This window comes from Tamandua tetradactyla, chromosome 5 (assembly GCF_023851605.1).
Source record: "Tamandua tetradactyla isolate mTamTet1 chromosome 5, mTamTet1.pri, whole genome shotgun sequence".
Classification (NCBI taxonomy): Eukaryota; Metazoa; Chordata; class Mammalia; order Pilosa; family Myrmecophagidae; genus Tamandua; species Tamandua tetradactyla.
The window spans coordinates 65170274-65190284 of NC_135331.1; the positions used below are offsets into that span (position 1 = coordinate 65170274).

Genomic DNA, 20011 nt, shown 5'->3' on the forward strand with positions numbered 1-20011 from the left:
TGTTATGCATACAGCTGGTGGATTGATAATAATACCAAGTAAGCCTATTAAAACACTCATCATCTGCGAAGTCTCACCACCTCCATCCTCTTCTGGGATCGGCTGGTCCTCTGCTCCCTGAACCACATCGTTGTCCACCCCATTGTAACGAGCGTGCTGCCTGCGAGAGACACACGTGTCAGAAATCCAGCGGCACAAGTTAAGGGGCGTAACTTGACATAGATCACTTATCTCTAAAGATAGAAACAAGCAAGCATTTTTAATAATAATGTAAGAACAGTAATAATTTAATAGTAATAAACAAGCATTCATATTTTTAAGAGTTATAAAAAAGTACAATTAGGTATAATAAAGATTCCGTATGCACACCCAAAAGATACTTAAAAGGGTAAAATGCCTTTAAAAATATAAAATCAGAGAAAACATAAAGCCTGCTAGATCATTTTGAGACCTAAACTGTCCTGTTGAAGCAGAGAAAAAGGTGGATTATTCTTTTTTAAGTAAACATTTGGCATTTAATCCTCAGGTTGTGATTCCAGCTCAGCGACACTAGCAGGACGAGCCCCTCAAGTTCTCAGGTCACAAATACACAAGGCTACTAATCGGCTTATAGAAACCAGATGGGTCGTGGAAGGCCACCAGGAGGAGAAGCTACCGTAGGCGCTCCTGTTGCAGCTGCGGCCCCTCCTCCAGCTCCGCCTCCCTCTGCCGGGACAGCGCTCCGGTGCGAAGCTCCTGCTGCTGCTGCTGCCGTAACAGGTGTTCCTGGAGCCTCTGCTGCAGCAAAGCTTCCTGGCGTTCTCGGAGCCGCTGGGCCTCCTCAGCCCGTCTCGCTGCCAGTTTCTGCTGCTCTAACTGCTCCTCATATGGAGACTGCAATTTGGGAGCTGGCTTGATTGAAGGATTCACCTGGGGGAAAAGCAAGTTGGCTCTGAGCAGAAGCATTCAGTTCCTCTGGGTTATCCTTCCATTTCTTTCTCCTGACAAACTTTGGAAGGAAGATTGGTTTGTCAGTACCTATTATTTCAGGTGAGCTCTGACTACACAAAAAGTCCAAGGTCACCAGTGACAGGACACCTACTTCACAACTTTGAACCACTCACTCTCGGTTTCTTTTAGCAGCTTAGCTTCCCAGTTTGCTGGCATCAAGGCAAAACAGATTTTCAATGCACTTTCTCTCAAATGGAACAGAGGGCACAAAAGAAAAAGTCAGTTTTAAACCTTATTAAACTTATGTTCAAAAGGTTCCCTTATAAGTGGCACTTGGTAACCTCATACTAATGGGGCAATTTGCAGGCTGATGCTGGAACCCAGGCTTTCCATGGACAATTAAAGACCTAAGGGTACTGGGAGTCAAACACTAGCAATGTATCTAACAATCTCAGGCTGATCACAGCACTCCTCCCTCCCCTAAAAAGAGACTGGGTAAGGAAAGCAGGGAATTAATTTTCTTCAAAGAAACAAAGAATGGCTGAAAAAAATAGCAGGTACTTTCTGACCAAAGGAAAATCTGATGCAGGAATTCTTAATCAGAGCTCCCAACAACACCCCTCCCCATACACAGAGAGCACAACAATTCTCTTTGAAGGAAAGAGGATAAATAGTTGAGGGGAACTAACCTCAGTGGGGAATTAATTTTGAAGAAGGCTAGGAAGGGCATAAGACAGGGAGAGGTTTCTCGATGCTGTTTGCAACCTCTTAAGAGCTCAGCTTTATGCCTTCATGCCTGCCTAGCCTAAAGCACCAAGTAGTTCGAAGTCTTGGGAAGTTTAAGGGCAAAGCTTCAGAGTTATAAATAAAAGGTGGGCACACCTATATAAAGGCTGGACAACCTATTGTATGGTATCAGTTTAGAAGAGGTGGAAGAAAAATACCTACGGGACTCAAGTCTATACTTAGGTTCTTTTAAAGCACTGTTTATAATAAAAACGGCTTGTGTTTTAAGAACGGGGAAGTTTTACTTATGGAGAGAGGGGGATGCAGCAAAGGGAGCCCTCAGCAGAGACTGGTTACACATGATCATCCCTCAAGTGGTAAAAGCAGCTTTATTATCACCTAATGACTGACGTGAAGGTGAGCGTGGAAAGGCCACCATATTTGACAGCAAGCAGAGCAGGGAAAGGGGTACCTTTGAGCATATACGAGACCGTTCTTGGCTCTAAAAGCCTACAGGACTGACAAACTCTGGGATCCGTCCTGAAACTACTTATTGAAGAGAGCTCTGAAAACTATTGCTTTTTTTCCCCTATGTTTTATATATATGTTATGTTATGCAATTTTAAAACTTAAAGCCCACAGGACTTGGGCACATGCTAGGAAGGCACCAAACAGGCGCTCAGCTTTTCTCAGACCCCCGTAATGGGATGTAAGGATACATCTCCCTTCCCAAGCAGTACTGATGGAGAAGCATACAATCACACAACCAATCGCACAACAATCACACTCTGGCAGCACTTTCTCTTCTCCCCAGTTACCTTTTGTTAAATATGTAATTGCTGTGTTCCGATTTTCCCTTTGTTATGTTATTAACATTACAACAGAAAACTTAAACGCAAACAGGTAACATTCCATGAAATCACTCAAATTTGTATTTTGGAGGCTATCATACATGAGGAGGTGTTTTTCTCCGCTGACATTTAAAATAAAGCCGTACCCCCATCCCCACCAGCACGCTACAAGCCCGGTGGATTGGAAGAGGGTGCCGTCACACCTCTGGGTGAGCTCGCCCTTCCAGAAGCCCGGCTGCTTCTCTCTGTGTTCTCTGTGCCTTCCACTCCCGGTCCTGCTCCTCCGGGGAAGGGTCGTGCTCCTCCTCCAGTCGCTCGGCCTGCCCCACCTGCTCCATCGCCTCCTCCTCCAGGGCCCTTCTGTGCTCCTCCGCCACGCGGCGCTCCTCCGCCTCTCGGGGCTCCGCAGCCTGCTGGCCGAGCAGCGCTGGAGCCTGGAACTCCGCCTCCCTCTGGGTCGGGGGGTAAGGCTCGGTCTCTTCTGTCCTTCCAGGAGCTGCTTCGCGATTCTGCCACACACGATCATTTCGAGACACCTAGGCCAAACACAGCACTGGAGAGGACACGCTTCCATTTCAAAGGCAGGGATATAATTTCTTTCCTACCATTTGTTACTAGATAAAGTCCTGGAGTCAAGAGATAGATACTCCTGACTTAAAAATATGGCTGCAATGGAGTCCCTTAACTCTTCTCACGGTGCAGCCTAAAATAGAGATAATGTAAGTACAATTTCATCTTGGCAAAGGATCCTGTAAATAAACTGGAAAGTAAAACCTGCAAGTGACTATATCACAGAGGTGGGCCCTTCTCCCAAAAGCAAGCTAATTCCTGCTGTCCCTTTAGAATACAAGGAAAAAACGTCAAGTTCCAAGAAATGAGATGTTTACATAATTGTCCTCAAAGATCACATTGAGAACAAGCGGGGTGTACTTTTATTAGTTTAGTGAACTAAGAAAAGGAAAAAATACCATTATCAATGGACATCCATGTCAAAAATAGTGCCTGTTATTAGACAAGATACAATAAAATAAACGTAATTCATGAGAGTAGTATTTCTTCAAAAAGCAGAGTCTCTTGTAAATATTTTGTACAGTTAATTAAGAATAGCCTAAATAGAAAAAAGAAAGATCTTTTTTAGAATAATCCACCTCTCAAATTGGTAGATTGAAATCAGTTTTCTCCATGAGTTTTAGAATCTTCTATATGATCTTCATTACTTAGAAAGAAAGAAGAGATAAAAAATCAATACGAAAACTTGTCACCTCTTTCACCCCTTAACCTTCTTTATCAGAAATATAACTTCTTTGGTCAGACTGTTCTCCTATAATTGAAATAAATATGAAGCCCTATTCTTAAATTAGCAGAACTATAATTATGAAGCTTGAGAGACTAGATTGTACAGATAAAAAGATGGAAATAAAACCCTTTCTAAGATATCTGAGACAACTTTTGGAGGTGTACATTTTATGAAGTTCCTCACATGTCTGGCAAGTGTGACTTAACACTGTTCAAGATTTCTATGAAATATTATTTCTCCAAAGAGGTCTAAGTGCCTTTAAACATCTTCACAACATCCCTGTGAGAAAGGTTAGAGCAGATAGCTACTATCTCCACCTAACAGATAGAGAAACTGAAGCTTGGAGTTGTTAAAAGATTAATCTAGTATACTGAGAATCAAATTAGGGTAGAGAATAGAAGCAATTCCCAGGCCTGGGATCTGGTCATATTTTCTTCAGTTAGCAGTATATCAGACACAGGAAAAAGAACTAAAGGTTGATAGGATGCTGAACCTGTCTTTGAAAGAATACTCTGTACAGACTGAAGATACTCATATATGAAATCCACTCAAAATTAACTTAATTATTTCTGTGAAATGGTAACTTGGGGCAGGTGTTCTCAAACGTTCTTTGTTAAAAACAACTTTGTCAGGAAAAAATATAACCATAGTTTCCTCTTTTATTACACAGGTGATGACAAAAACAACTGTAAGAATTAATAAGGGTGACAAGAATTTTGATGTCCCACTTAAGAGATATATTTAAGCAAGGCTTAATTTATATGTAGAACATAGAATAATGCTTTATGAAACTAGCACTCATACCCCAGTAGTTTGATAAGGCTGTTTTATATATATTTGACATGTCCTGTATGGCTCTAGCAGGGCATCAAGTTCAAATATTCACATATATTATCTATTTTAATACTTGAGTTGAGTGGGCTGATTGTCATAATAAACTCATGACCAAATCACCCTATCCTACACCCCACAAAAAAAAATCTTAAAAAAACTCAGAAGCAACAGTTCTATTTAGACAAAGAAATAAACCCACATAAATAAAACAAAGCTAGTAAAATCTTTCCCAGAAAATACTGCAGCAGTGGTTCTCAAAATGTATGAGCTGGACCAGCTGAATCAGCTAGAAATGCCAACTTGGCCTCAACCCAAACCAAATGAATCAGAAACTCTAGGGATGAGCCCAGCAATCTCTGTTTTGCTGGGGATTCTGATATATGCTAAGTTTTTAGAACGACTGTTTTGGAGGAAGATTTGGCCACATTGAGGGCAGTTCACTTGACAGCTCAATAGGGAAAGTAACATAACCACAGAAGGCCAGTTCCCACCTCTTACCTCCCGTGGCTCTTCCGATGGCTTCTGTCTAGCAGGGCTGTAGCCTTGTGGAGAATGAGCCACCCGAGTAACATTTTGTGGCTCTACTGGTTCAGGTTTTCGAAAGCTTGGAATCCTATTCAGAGTATCTTTCAGTTGCTTATATTCTGCAACTTGGGTCTGCGTATAATTGCACAATTGGATGCAAATTGCACAATTTGAGGAGAAAAAAAAACATTCATAGATGGGCATCTGAGTTCACCAAAAGACTAGACAAAAATATTACACCTAAATACCAGCTGGGAAAAAATATGCAGATTGTTTCCATGCATTAGTTTTTCACACTTTGACATGCTTAACCATTTTGAACACATGCAAATTAGAATTAAAGTTAAAGGAGACAGAGAAGAATATCTAAGGCAGATGTTAGGTTTCCGTGCTGCATTAAAAAAGCAGTCAGAATTTTTGAAACTTTCTAAAATAAATATCATTATTAAAAGAGAACTAAGTAATCAGTGTTTTATTGCATTAAAAAATCCAAGAAAAACTCACAGTTATATATAATATTTATATATGTCTATATGTATATAGACAAACATACACACATATAAATCACTCAGAGCATCAGCTTGCCTTGTGCTCAAATAGGGTCCCTTCCTAGCTAGAACAATTCCTGTGCTCAGGCTGTGCAGCTCTGGAAAGCAGTGGCATAGGCTGGATTTTAATTTCTCAATCTTGAATATGACTTTCTTATAAAGTGGCAAAGGTATTAATACAAGTATAGGATTGGAAAAAGCTCACATAGATGCATGTGTATAGACATGGTGTGTGTGTATATGCACACAGGTGCATTTGTGTGTAATATTTTTAATATAAGGATCTGGAAAAGCAGGTAAAAAAATAACTAAGAAAATCAACAGACCCTGTATATACTTGGCTTATCACGTAAACCAACATTGTTCTCCTAAAAACAATGTGTAAGCACGAACTTACATAAACACATACATAAGAATGTAAAAGACTTTTTCTAAATGAACTAATTTCCCAGAAAGGGCCACGTCCCCAGTACACAAAGCAGAGGGAGAGTGGGAACTGAAACCCAGCCAGCATTCCTTGTTGTCCGAGCCATATGCCCTGGCATAGTGGTCTTGCACCTCAGGGAAGGTGCGGGGAAGAGGTGTTTTGTTTTGTTTTGTCTTTTTCTAATTCTTGCAAAGGTAAAGAAGTCTGTTGGCTAAATCTGCCCAGAGGGGGTGCTTTCTTACAAACTGTATAAAGGTACACCATATGGGCTAGCAGTGGCCCTCATCCCAAAAATTTATCAAAACATTTGCAGAGCAACTTTGGAAGTCAAAGAAAATATCAACTGACATCCACACAGTGATACATTAAGATGCACAGGGATGAATCACAAACTAAATTCTACTCTCTCCCCTCTCCTATTCCTGGGTAGTCTTTGAAGGCAGAAATACTGTGGTTCTCAGATATCAGCGGGAATTAAAGTTTACAAAAGGATCATGTTTAAAATGTAAGCTCCTGGGTCCACACTCCAGAAATTATGAGTCAGTAGGTCTCCAGCAAGGCCTGGGTAGCTGGTTTGCAGGTAAATCTCAAAAATCACTGGTTTAACAATCAAGCACGACTTTAATGCTGGGCTGACCTGGCCTTCAAGCTCTGGTCACTGATCTTGGGCTAGTTTCCTGCATTTTAGCCTCTCGTTTTAATTATCAAAGGCTTTAATGTTACATAACTCATAGAGTTGTGAGTATTAAATATGATCTTGAATATAGGGTTCTTATAATGATCCCTGATAAATTATCAACTCCCAAATTCTATTCCATTTATGCTTTTTCCCCCTCCTTCAACTGTATTTAAAATTCAGGTTGTCAGGGCAGAATCTCATGAGACGATTTACATGAAAGGTGTGGATATCTGAAACAGTATTTGTTTTCTCATGAGATCTGGGAAAAGCTGTAACATGGAGACTGGGAATGGGGCTCTTATTAAGTAGTCTACCTACTTCTGACATAATTTCAAAAAGGAGGGGGTGGCAGGACAAATTCAGAGCCACTTCCTCCAAAATCCAAAAAGATATTTAAAGAAATAGAAAACTACACATATGTTAAGCAAAAAAAAAAAAAAATTTTTGTTTTTACATTACAAAATTCTATCAGTAATATTTCCAATGTGCCCACTACAGAATTTGGCTTTGGCCATTAAATCAACAATTTTGCTTATATTTCTACAGATTTTCAAATTATTGCATAGTTAATATTTAAGGCTATTATAGAGCAGAATATTTTGACATATTTTACAGCACGAAGAGCAGCATCATATAAAATTAATGGTTAGGAAGAATTTTATAAAGATGGTTTTGAATGAAATTATCTCTAAAGTCAATTTAATTTATACAAACGAAAAAAATTAGCACACAGTTACAGTTTCGAACGAAGACAAAAACTGATGGCTATCTTAAAAGGAAGTCCCAAAGACACTGAAGCTATAACCTCTGAGATGGTCAGGTTCCAGGATATTATAACTTTTAATAACATTTTTATAACGTTATTATAAAATAAAAAAAAATCATGGTTTCATGATAATCACAGATAGCTGGTTTCCCTTTGCCCTTTCCTCTTAACTCCTCCAGGAAAAGGAAAAGTGAAACCTAGATTCATATAGTGACTAAGCTAACCATTCCTATTTCTTTGCTTCTACTAGAAAGCCGCAAAAAACTCAGTATGGTATCACTTTAACACATTCTCTCAAGTTTTTATTTATCGGTTTCAATAAACATTCAGGAATAACTACTGAGGGTGTGCCTGGGACTGTTCTAGGCTGTGACAAACAGAACTGATGACTTGGTCTTCCTTTTCTGTTGACGTGAGTCTCCTCTCAGTTTCTATAGCTTGACTCCCAACATGTAACCCTGGTCCCAAAGGATTGTCTGTGAGGGCTGGAATGCTGGGAGTTAGGAGGGGCAGAAGAAAATGCTGACAATAAATACTTTAGATCCTATTCCTTTAACAACAGTCAACACATTCCTTTACCAAGATATTGTACAAGAAAATGTCTATAGGATAGTTTCTGTGGTTGAGACAAGTATTAGATGACCACACATAGAGGAGGGTGGGTGGGAAAGGGGACCAGCTGAGAATACTCACACGCCTCCCACAATTAGTACACACATAACCAAAGGTTTATTTGATTTCCTCTTGATTGAAAGCATGCATGATCCCCAAAATCAGGGGAACTCTGTCCTAAGGCACTCGCTGAAGATTGGCTTGTAAGAGACTACATGCATAAAAGAATTCAGAAATGTTAAGCAGACTTTAAAAAGAACCAATAGAACTTTAAAAAGAACCTGTGCAGCAGCTAGCGCACTCTTGTGGTCTTCCAAAGTCACTACAAGTTGCTCATGCTCGGAGAGTAAATTCTTATGCTGTTGCTACACAAAAAAGAATTTTACATGTTGAGCTTTAACATCCTAAGACAAATCCATTGTTGGCTGACAGTGGTATAACCACCCAGATGTTGCTTGCTTATTTATTCATTTGTGGTTGTTGCTGCCACTGTCACTGCAGCATTGGTTAAGTTTAAGAATTATTAAGAGATGACTATGGTTTGTGTAGTGCTCCAAAATTTAAAATATGCTACACCAAATATCATACCCCCTTAATATGAAATAAAAAACAAAGGAGTTCTCATCCTTTATTAATAAACCTATGTAAAATAAAACATCTTACTAAAATGCAACCATCTAATCAAAGAATCATTTCAGCACTGACAAAAATGGTTAGGTCTTCAGACAATTTGTCAGTTTAAGTTCCTGAACCGGTACAAAGGTTGTGTACACAACACTTTATGAAAAGTAAAAAATAACACTCTGGATTTGTAAGGCAGGACACTTGAGGAATGATTTTTGAAATCATCTTACAAAGTAAAACAACAACAACAAAAACACTAAATTGTCAGATGCTTGGTTTTATTTTACCTTGACATCTTGAAGCTGTGTATGCATGTCTTGATGTGCTTTCCTTAGTTGTCTATTCTCTTCTCTCAAATTGTACACGGATTCTAGTTTAAAAAAAGAAAAAAAATGCACAAAGCCTTGAAAATTTAGATGGTGGCTCTATTATCTTCACATCTAAATCCTTATATAACTTGTAGATTGGTTTGGAACCGACAGCATACTATTTCCATTTCGACAGATTATGCCATATTGGCACATGGTGTGAATTTGGCCAGACATCCCAATGCACTCGAGTTTAGTACATTACATACTTTTAAACAAGCTACACAATGTAGAAATTAAGGACCCAAGCCCCACTGTTCAGATATCAGCCTCAGCTGCTTAAAGATTCTAGACCCACCTCTCTTACTCCCTTGGTAATTCTTCCACCTTCCCTGAATCTGGACAGTGCATACTGTGAAGTGAAGCCCTTAGGCTGAATCCAGCACAAAGGCATTTTTTCGGGGGGGGTGGGGGGTGGGCTGCCATGTTGGCCTATACAGTGTTTTCCACACCTGAATAGTTGTCACCGTTTAAAAATCAGAAACCTGGATTTAATAAGATTTGGCAACACTAGCCCAGTAATCAGGTGACAGCCCTGAGTGGGAGCTGAGTGGTGGAGGGGTGATTATAGCATTCATTTTCCAACAGGGGAGCTTCTGAGAGTGAAAGAAGGGACTGCTAATGATTTTGCTGAGATAGCAAAAGTAAACCTGGACTGTCCTGGACAAATCACCCTAAGTGCCAGCCACCCTCTTCAGACAAAGCCCTAACTCTACTGTGCCATTCAGCACAAAGGAAAATATCAGTCACCCCCTCTCTCATATTTTTGGCCACTTCCACTCCTTTATCATTTCTGTGACTCCATTTGTGACTGGGTTTGTAGGAGAAACCAAAAGCTAGGTGGGAGATGTGACCACTGTTTGGGTTGTTCACCAACTGTAATAATGGCTTTTCTCAAAAAAGTGAGAGACCACCTGAAATTCAAGAGGATCTGATGTGTGTCATAGTGAGATGGGGCTTCTGTACACACACACAGACACACACATATACACACATGCACACACATATGAAAGACCCAAACTTTACTATCATTTAAAAGAATTTCAGGTTATAAACTTAATTGTAATGGAATACTTACGGAGTCATATGCCTAAATTTGAAACTTGGCTCCCATGCCTTTGCTACATCTCCTTGAGCAAGTTATTTAAATTTCTTAGGCTTCAATTTCTTCATCTGCTAAATAAGGCTAAACACAGTGCCTACCTTACAGGTTATGAGAATTAATATTACATATGAAGAGTTTCAGCTGGTACTGGCATATAGTAAGAATTTGTTGTGTCAGCTATCAGTAATGATGATAATGAAAAGAACAATTATCAAAGCTTACATGCCATTATCTTACCTCCCCAGGAATTTTAAATTCTCTCTTCATATCACTTTAAACTATCATAGACTCCTTGGTACCAGGAACTTCAAAGAAGTTATGAGGACTGCACTATCTTAGTATCCAGACTCACATATTTGTGCCCTCCTATTTTCCATGGCTCTGATTTCTTACTGCTATTTATAATTTGTTAAAATTTTACTGCACATGGACTCATTTCAAAACAAGAAGGAGTAAATATAAAATAGACATAAGAAAACCTGCTTTTCAGGGCTATTTCTAAAATGTAAACGTGACCATTTATGTAAGGTTCTTAAAGGATGCCAAGCACCAATCAGGCACCCAGTACATTTTATTTCTCATTCTCTAATGAATTTACTTCTTATCAGTATAATTTATGCATTCAGCTTAGCCCAAGTTTTCAAATGCTAAACCGTATCCAATAGGCCAATGTGTCCCACCCCTCTCCATGCAAAGGTTCAGTCTCCAGGTGAATGCCACCTGACACTGGAGTCATCTCATTCTCTTTTCCTTTAAATAGTCTTTGTCATCTTCAGCATCCCCTCACCACCAGCCACATCACCAACGAGCCAAGGACCCCACACATACGTACCGCTGGGGAATCATCTATCAGGGCCACCTTAATCCTTTGTACTATCGCCTTGAGGACTAAGTACTCCACTATGCCTCTTTTTTAAAACTGTTTATTTTGAAATAATTATACATGAAAAGTTAGAAAAATAGCACAGAGAGGTGCCAAGGACCCATCATCCAGCATGGCTCAGGGGTGACATTCTTTATAAATGTAGGACTCTACCCAAACCTGGAGACTGACTGGCACAGTACAATTAATTTAACTATGGGTTTTACTAAGATTTTCACCATTTTTGCATGCACCATGTGCCTTTTAAAACCAATTCCCAAATTTTAAACTTACTTAGCAGCTGAGTATTTGATTATAGAATGCACTGGTTCCCATACTCAGAGAAATGATCCACTTTGTTCCCTATTATTTCAAAAATACCAGATGATGTTGGTGGTGGTGGTGAATATATACTGAATGTCTACCCTCTACCAGTGATTATAACAGATGCTTATTAATGCTTTAATCTAGTATAATGAAATGACTATAACAGATGCTTATTAAATAAATTATTTAATCCTCATGTCAACCCTATGAGGATGAGACTTTTATGATTATTCCAATATTACAGATGAGGACAGTGAAGACCAGGATGATTACACAACTTGCCCAAGGTCATATAATGGCTTTGAAATGAGAGAAGCCAAGATCTATCCAGGCAGACTGAGTCTAGAGCTTAAGTTTTTTGCAGGTACCATTACTGCTCAATAGGATGTCTCTCTGCCCTCTTGGGTCCTTTTAGCAATGTGTGGGGCTATTTTTGGTTGTCACAACAACTGAGGAGCAGTGATGGCATTTAGTGGTAAGGGACAGAGATGCTAAGTTATCTTTTGACACATATAAAAGAACTGTCTTTCCCAAAATGCCCATGTGTCCCCATTGAGATACACTAAGTATTCTATTCTGCTTCCCTAAACAAATTCAAAGAGATAAGAATCAATGTGAAATGCTGCAAAGGAGCAAGGGGCTGGTAGAGGCCACATGACAAATGTAAATCAATCTCTGTGTGAAAACAAACAAACCAAACCAAAGTCTTTTGATCTTACTGAAACACTTATTTTCAAATTAACAAGCTAATTAGATTTCCAAATACCTTTTAGCTTAGAAAGTTCTTGTTCTTTCTCCTGCTGAAGCTGCAAGTATTTTTGCTTGTGATCATTAAACGTTCTACTGAAGTCTTCCCCCTGTTTGCGGTGTACCTCTTCCAAGTCACTGTGCTGTTTCTTCAGCTCTTCATGTTGACTCTACAAAGAAGAGTCGAGCAGAGATACAATCTCTATATATATTGTATGGAAAATTTCTTGACTGCATAGCCTTTCTTTTGCAATATAAGAAAAAATGAAGGAGTAGGCCTGATTTCCTTCGGGTTGCTTTTAATTTGTACAGATCCCTACATTTCCCCTCAACTTCAATAAATACTTAGTGATTATGGCCTAAAATAATTTTAATTATTAACATCAATGGGAACAACAAGAAGTCAGCCTGAGAGAGGGAGAGAGGGAGGGATTTGGGGAAATTTCCTGGGATTCGGATTACTATGAAAACAAGGTAAATCAATGGCAAAATTATCCCTCTGTATAATTTTGCCAAATAGATGGCCTGGATATCTATTTCCATGTGATATTTTCTTAGCAACATATGTGATTTCTTTTCTCTGGTTTCCAGGTTTTTCTGCGACTCAGTTAAAAAAAGAGAGAGAAATTAGCAACGATGACTCTTTTTTCTTTTGGGACAGTAATAAATTGATTGTTTTTGGAATTATCCTTATTTATCTTATTCCTGGTTATAATACTGTACTGTAATCACAGTCTAGATAGATTCTACAGTCTCTAAATGCCCTCAGTGTACAGCTGGTCTCTCTAATTCAAGTACTAGATTTTTGAAAATAGGAATGGTTTTGATATGGGGAAAGTCAACAGCAAACAAAAGGCTGGGAAGACAAGGGGATCAGGCTGGTCTGCAGGCTAGGTGGAACAGTATAACAGTAAGCAGCTCCCCTTCTCTAGCTGCACACAAACAATGAATCAATCTCTCTCTCACTTTCTCCTCCTCTCTCTCTCTCTCTCTCTCTCTCTCTCTCTCTCTCTCGTCTTTCTAACATACAGTAATGAGTTTTACCCAAGAACCAAAGGAGAATCTTTAAATATAAATTATGTTCCTGTGGTAGGTAAAAGGACATTATAGTCTAAGATAAATGAAAATGTCTAAGGAAAACCACAGTGAGAAATTAAACAATGAACTCCCAAAACTCTAAAGGACAAAGAGAAAAACAAAATGAAAAATTAGGTGACTAGAGAACCTGATTTATAAGAAAATATATAAGTAACTAAGTATGTTCTTAGTAATCAGGTGATATATATGATTAGGCATTATAACTGTACATAATTTAAAGTCAAATATGACTTTAATAGACCATACTGCAATGCAAATCAACTTTCTGTAAACTTTGTTTAATCGTTTTAAAGATGGGCAAATTAATCAGTTCAAACACTAGGTAATCCTTTCATTCATTGAGAACAACTTCAAATACTCACTTTCAACATCTGATGTTGGACATTCAATGCACTGTATCTGCTATTGGAATCTTGCTGCAAATTGCAAAGAAAATGATCAACACAAAGATAAATATTCTTGCTAAAAATATAACTTAAAACCCTCAACAGAATAATTCCCCTCTGAATTTCATTTGTGTAATAATTTCATTTGTGTAAGCTAAAATAAATTCTATTCTTGAACTAAGATGACTCTGGAGTTCTCTCTGTTATAGCAAAAGTGAAGTTCTGACACTCCCGTGAGTTCACCAGATTCTAGTAATGAAAAAGGACAAAGACTATAAAATGGTAGCTTGTAAGGGTCCTTAGAACGGATTTAGTTCTGCCTCTCATGGTCAGATGAAGACCTGAGGACCAGACACTCCAAGAGACTTGTCCTGAGACAGAGGTACCCGACGTGGCTCATTCATGTTCTGAGGTACTCCGGTAAGGGGGAGCGGAGGGTAAACCAACTAGGACCAGACCTCACAAGCTTAGTATGGCTTAAGAGGAAAGGGCTTGGAAGAGGGGCAGAGGGGAGAGAGGCACTTTCCTTCACAGAGCTTCAGTGGGTAAGCAATTCTACGTACATTATTTCCCCCACTCCATTTCACAGACTGAGAAACAAACTAAGAAAGTGTAGAGGACATGCCTAAGGATAGACACTGTTAAGCAGCAGAATCAGGACTGCAATTCAAGCCTAAGCCTTCCTCTGAACTTCCTTCTAAGTTCTGAATTCCACATATAACTTTGTGCTCCAGGGGAGCATCTTCACATATGAATCTAACATGTTTTTCAGCCCAAAGCAAACCAAACTGGTCAGTGTACAAAGGGAACCTGGAGTGTTCCCTATGCTATGTGGTTTTAACTTCACATCCCTCCTCCTAGTTTGTAGCACCAATGCAAGCAAACACATTCTTAAGCACTTTCTTTAATATTTGCGTGACTTTTAAAGGAACTGCATTTTCGCTTTATTACTTTATTTTATTGCTTCACTATTTCATTTATTTATAAGGAAATTACATTAGAGTATGTACAACAGAGAGCATACTATATTGGCTAGGGCTTATAAAATCAAGTAAAAGTTGAATACTAATAGTCTCCCAGGCTATCCAAGGAACTGACTCATCTGAGTTTTAATACTACAAAACACCAATATTTTATACAACAAATATCTATTCATTTGTCTAAGAGTAAGAAAAAGATTTAGACTTTAAAAACATTTTAAAATGCCAGTGCTATTCATTTGCTCATTCATTTATTCATTAAGCAGATGTTTCTGAATGCCTACTCTAGACCAGGTATAATTTTAGAGGTGATGCATGCAAAGGCAAACCAAAATAAATTATTACATTCTAGAAACAAACAAGCAACCTTCTCTTTACTGTTAAACACTGAAACTATTCCTTAATTGATGATAATTTATCATTATCATCAATAATGAGATAAGCCAAGACAGGTTTGCAGAGAACAATTTGTAAGGTCTTCCTCTTGGAATTTTTGGCAGCAAAAAAAAGAAATAAAATGCATTTTATCTGTACAACTCTAGTGATGAAAAGAATGAAAGAAAAAGGTAAGGAAGAAAAGAACTTACCCTTCCTTTATTTAGTGTTTCTTGTGCTTCTAATTTATAAACGAGGAAATCTAGGAAATAAAAAATGGAGAAAATAAGTGTACAAGTTACTTTACTATGAAATATTTCAAAAAATAAAAAGAAAAGTTTTTACTCAGACTTGCAAAAAAGTTTCCAGGTTTAATATAATTTACTCATCGATTTAAATAAGAGTTGAAATGAACAATTATATAATCTTGCCCCTTACCTTGAAGCCGTAAATCTTGTATCCACAAATCCACATTATAACCAATTGATAAAAAGTACATTTAGAATATCTCTGTGTTAACTCTCCTCGAAATGAAGATCAAAAAATGAAGCTATACCTAAAGGCATGGATGATTTATCGCTCTCCACTAGATGGCATACTAAAATCATTCAGGACTTGAGAAGAGAAGTCAGGACACCGAAACCATCTTTAACGCTCTTAAAGCTTTATTATCCACTAGATGGCTCTAAAAATCACTCAGCATTTGAAGGCAAGGAAAAATCCAAATCCGATGAAAGCATTTTAATGATGTGAAACTTCCATTCTTCACACAGGCTTAACCGAGGGTCAGTAAAATCTTCTAATCAACACTGCCCTCCCCTGCTTTCCCTCCTCCACCCCATCAAACTAACTAGACAGAGCACCTGTTACTTCAATCCCAAGATTTATCACAGAAGATGAATAAATAAAAATAAGAATGCAGAGAACTTCAAATCACAAGTCCTATGAGGCCTAAGCTTTATAAAAATTCTGATAAAAAATCAATAGCATTGCTTAACATCCGTGCTACTGTGTTAATTTTTCAAACTGAAATAATCAGCTGTGTCAATAAAAGGCTCTGCAAAGTACAAAAAAAAGTGCCTAATTTGAGAGATACAAGACAATGTGATCATTTTATTGTGTTAAAATATGTATATACTTTATAATGCTTGAAATGTCTCTTACAAAAGGCAATTGAAAAATGTTATGCATGTTGTTTTAAAAAAAGGTTCGTTTTATCTGACTGACAATTCATTTTACACTCTATATAATAAAATTCCCACAAGAAAAAAAAAATATGTATATATATTCCAGACTATGCATTCTGTTAACTTTACCTCCACTCCCCTCCCAGAAGTTCTTTGGACAGAAGTTCCAGCTATTAGTAATATATGTGTTTGGTATTTAGTTGAAGAGTTGCTTGTTATATGTGAAATAATATGTATAACCAATATATGAACTAAAAAGGTGGTAGAAACTGAATGAAGGATTCTAAATCCAATCCTGAGCAGCAATTATTGTGTAAAACATAATATACTGCTTGATATCTCTTTCCCAACAACCTTTATTACTGATTTTGAGTTGATTTGAGAAATTTCTCAGCAAAAGAATAATATAGAAAATACATGATGCTTCAGAGAATAGTATGATAACACATGGAATACGCATTATTTATTTACCTTCCTTTGCTTTCTTGTGTTCAAGTCTTTCCTTTTGCAAGGATTTTTCTAATCTTGACCTGTGTTCATAAACAACTGGAAAAACAAAAGTAAAAATTTGTCTTAAAAGAATGAGAAATTCTGTAGCATTTTTCAAAACAGGATTAACCTGGGAGGAAAACAGGTATATTATACAATTAAAATGCATATTTGTAATTTGCATGTATTTGTATACAGTATAAGTTCTATATTCTGGATAAAGCACAGACATTGAAATGTTATTCTGGGCCAACTCCCATATAGTGTGCCCCTTTATACAACCAATACTGTAAAATAGGCTTCTACCTCCTTTTCCTTCTGCCCCTTAAATGTGAGCAACTCATGTTTCAGGGTTCCATTCACAAGTGATTCTTTCTTTTTTTTTTTCTCTTTTTGGCATGGGCAGGCTCCGGGAATCAAACCCAGGTCTCCGGCATTACAGGCAAGAACTTTGCCACTGAGCCACCATTGCCCACCCTCACAAATGATTCTTGATCTAAATTTCTTCCTAAGCAAAAGAACCATGTCCATTCTCATGAGTTCAACTACTATCTGCCCAGCATTTACCCCTACATGTACATTCCCAGCTCATACTTCCCTTAGGCACTCAATATTCCTGAAAGCCTACAAGATGCTTCCACCTAGATGTCCCATTGGTACCACAAAGTCAAAATCATTACATTGGAATTAAGGCCGCTTGGTGAGGACAACCTCAGGAGTATTCCATTAGATGCCCTGAGGATGAAAAAGGAATCAAAAGCCACTGGGTCAGAGACGGTGTATTCCCTGTGTTAAGGGAAACATGGTGGAAAGAGCATCAGAAATGGGAGGAGGGAGGAAATTCTCTCCAAAGAATCTATAAAAGTGCCCACAAAAAGAATGGGACAGGTTTACTATCTGCCATGGTCAGAAAAAACCAACAGCAGGGCGGGCCACAGTGGCTCAGCAGGTAAGAGTGCTTGCCTGCCATGCCTGAGGACCCGGGTTCGATTCCTGGTGCCTGCCCATGTAAAAAAAAAAAAAAAAAAAAAAAAAAAAAAAAAAAACCGACAGCAAATTCATGTCAGTCCTGGTAGATCTTTCTGCACTTTGTCATCCTTACCTACAGAGTCCACCGTGAAGAAGTCAGAAGTGCTTGGTGGAGGGGAGGTAGGGTAGATATGTTGGTGGGAAACAGGAAGAAGTTCATCAGAACATTCTTCCCCACTACAGAGTTCGTAGTTACAGTAACTGGACTGGGAGAGAGGGAGAAGCTTTACCTTGAATGAATAAAATCTATAGATTGGACATAATACTCACTGTATTAGGATAAGAGTTATTGGAAGGTTTTTAAAAATTATCTGAGAAAGATAAGACAAATAACCAATTATGTCTTAGATTATGCAGAGAAAAAAACCCAGAATGGCTTGAATAGGTAATGAGGGAACAGGAGAGAACAAAGTGAATTTCTGATGTATCCTTTGAATCCTGTTTGCTATGGTCACCTGATTTCATTCCCACCAAGCTAAGCCAGACTTGTTACTTGGTACTTTACCAGCTGCAAGCCCCCCATGAGTCTTTAAGATACAGTTTCATCATCGATCATCTGGTAGAACATGTATAATACACAGAACTTCCCCAACCCTACTGCTCACATCCAAAGTTTCTATGGTCACCACAGCTCCCCAATACCTACCCATGCATGACCCCTTGCAGCTCAAAGAATTTTCTGCCCCTTCTCCTGCCTTTTCCCATTATTGCAGCTGCCACTATTACTACAGACTATTGTCTTCCATTGAGCATGGCCATCTCCTGGGGCCTCCACCTCCTCCCCACACTGCATCTTCCATCTTGAATTCCTATATAACCTTCCATTCCCAGGGCTCAGTCTACTAGTATCACAACCTTGACCTCTACTCACACCTCTATTAATTCCCTGTCCACAACTCCTAGGGTGCCTGTCACCAACCAAACTGGTATGACAGGTCCCTCACGTTATGCTTGCCCTAATCTCATCTTCCCTTCAGCCTCAACCTTCCACCAGTCATTGCAATAATTTCTGCCCATATTCTTCCTTCACTAAGATTCCTATTCTCTTCTCCAGATGATCCCTTCCCTAGGAGTTTTGTTAAAAAGGACTCCAATACAGCTCAGAATTCACTAAGCCCCTACTATGTACCTGGCACCATACTAGGAATGGGAATACAAAGTGAATATACACAGGAGTTGCCCCCAAGAAGCTCAACTCTAACAAAGGAGTTAGATTAGATAATTTTTAAATAATTAGAGCTAAAGGCCTATGGCACAATAAATGTATATTTAAGCCCAAAGAAAGAAGAGGATGAGCTCTGGATGGGAGAGGGATGAGGGAAGGCATCTCAGAAGTGGTGATCTCATGGCAGGCTGTGAAAGTGAAGAATGTTTGGTAGGTAGAAGCACCCCAAGAAAAAGCTCCTGGAAGACAGATCACAAGTGCAAGGGCCTAGTGGATGAAATTGGACTAAATGTAATTGTGCTCCAAAACGCTTAGTTTCAAGCCCAATGATGAGAAATCATATTTTCTCAAACATTTATATGCAGGATATACAGATCCTTCAGCCAGTTTCGAAAAGCTTATTAAACCCAAGAGGGTCCTTAGACTGATATTAATAGCATCACCTGGATGTTGGTGGAACATGCCCTGGTGAATCAGGAAATAACATAAAGGTTAGCACTAAAGAACCTCACTAAGACAAGCCCTGAGCCTCATGCTCATAGTCTTAAAGAATTTCAGTCAAGAGATGGGAAGAGACTTACATGAACAGATAAACTGCAACACTGTGATGATATAAGAGAGATGAGAACGGGATGATATAGGAACACCTAACCTCCCCAGTTGGCAGGAAAAACCACATACTTTCAAACGACTGGCCAAAGTTCCCATGGTATGGGGTAGAAGGTCACACAACCTCAACATGCCAGTTAAAAGGGAATCTTCATGCAGTGTGTGGCTATATTATAGACAGGACTTCAGCAAGCACGCACATCACTTTCAAAGGAAGGGACAGACAAAGGAGTCAAGATCTTGCTATAGTGGATTTGAAGTGGCAGCAGCGGGTACCAGAGTCCAGGGGCTCAGAACCACTATGGGAAAACAATGCCAGCCTTGCAATACCCATGGTAAGTTCAATAAGAATAGCAGCATAGTCAAGAAGGCATATGCAAGGAAGGCTGCTCACCACCCAGCCCCAGCTGTAACTGAGAAGTTAGGATTTAAGAGATGATTACGATTATTGAATCATTATATAGA

The 20011-nt window shown here is 38.7% G+C and overlaps 1 protein-coding gene across 5 annotated transcripts in view; it reads right to left on the reverse strand.

Annotated features, from left to right (window-relative positions):
• Window positions 1-20011, reverse strand: part of GOLIM4 (golgi integral membrane protein 4) — an 86413-nt gene that overhangs the window by 14180 nt on the left and 52222 nt on the right. For 2 of the 5 annotated variants that reach the window (XM_077160968.1, XM_077160964.1), the window contains exons 2-11: window positions 16726-16800; window positions 15280-15329; window positions 13689-13742; window positions 12248-12398; window positions 9107-9189; window positions 8477-8560; window positions 5137-5295; window positions 2711-3043; window positions 656-909; window positions 78-160 (exon numbers count right to left, since the gene is read on the reverse strand). In XM_077160968.1, coding sequence (XP_077017083.1) covers window positions 78-160; window positions 656-909; window positions 2711-3043; window positions 5137-5295; window positions 8477-8560; window positions 9107-9189; window positions 12248-12398; window positions 13689-13742; window positions 15280-15329; window positions 16726-16800 — 1326 coding nt within the window. The remainder of the gene's footprint in view (window positions 1-77; window positions 161-655; window positions 910-2710; window positions 3044-5136; window positions 5296-8476; window positions 8561-9106; window positions 9190-12247; window positions 12399-13688; window positions 13743-15279; window positions 15330-16725; window positions 16801-20011) is intronic. The other 3 variants (XM_077160965.1, XM_077160967.1, XM_077160966.1) reach the window with 3 other exon arrangements.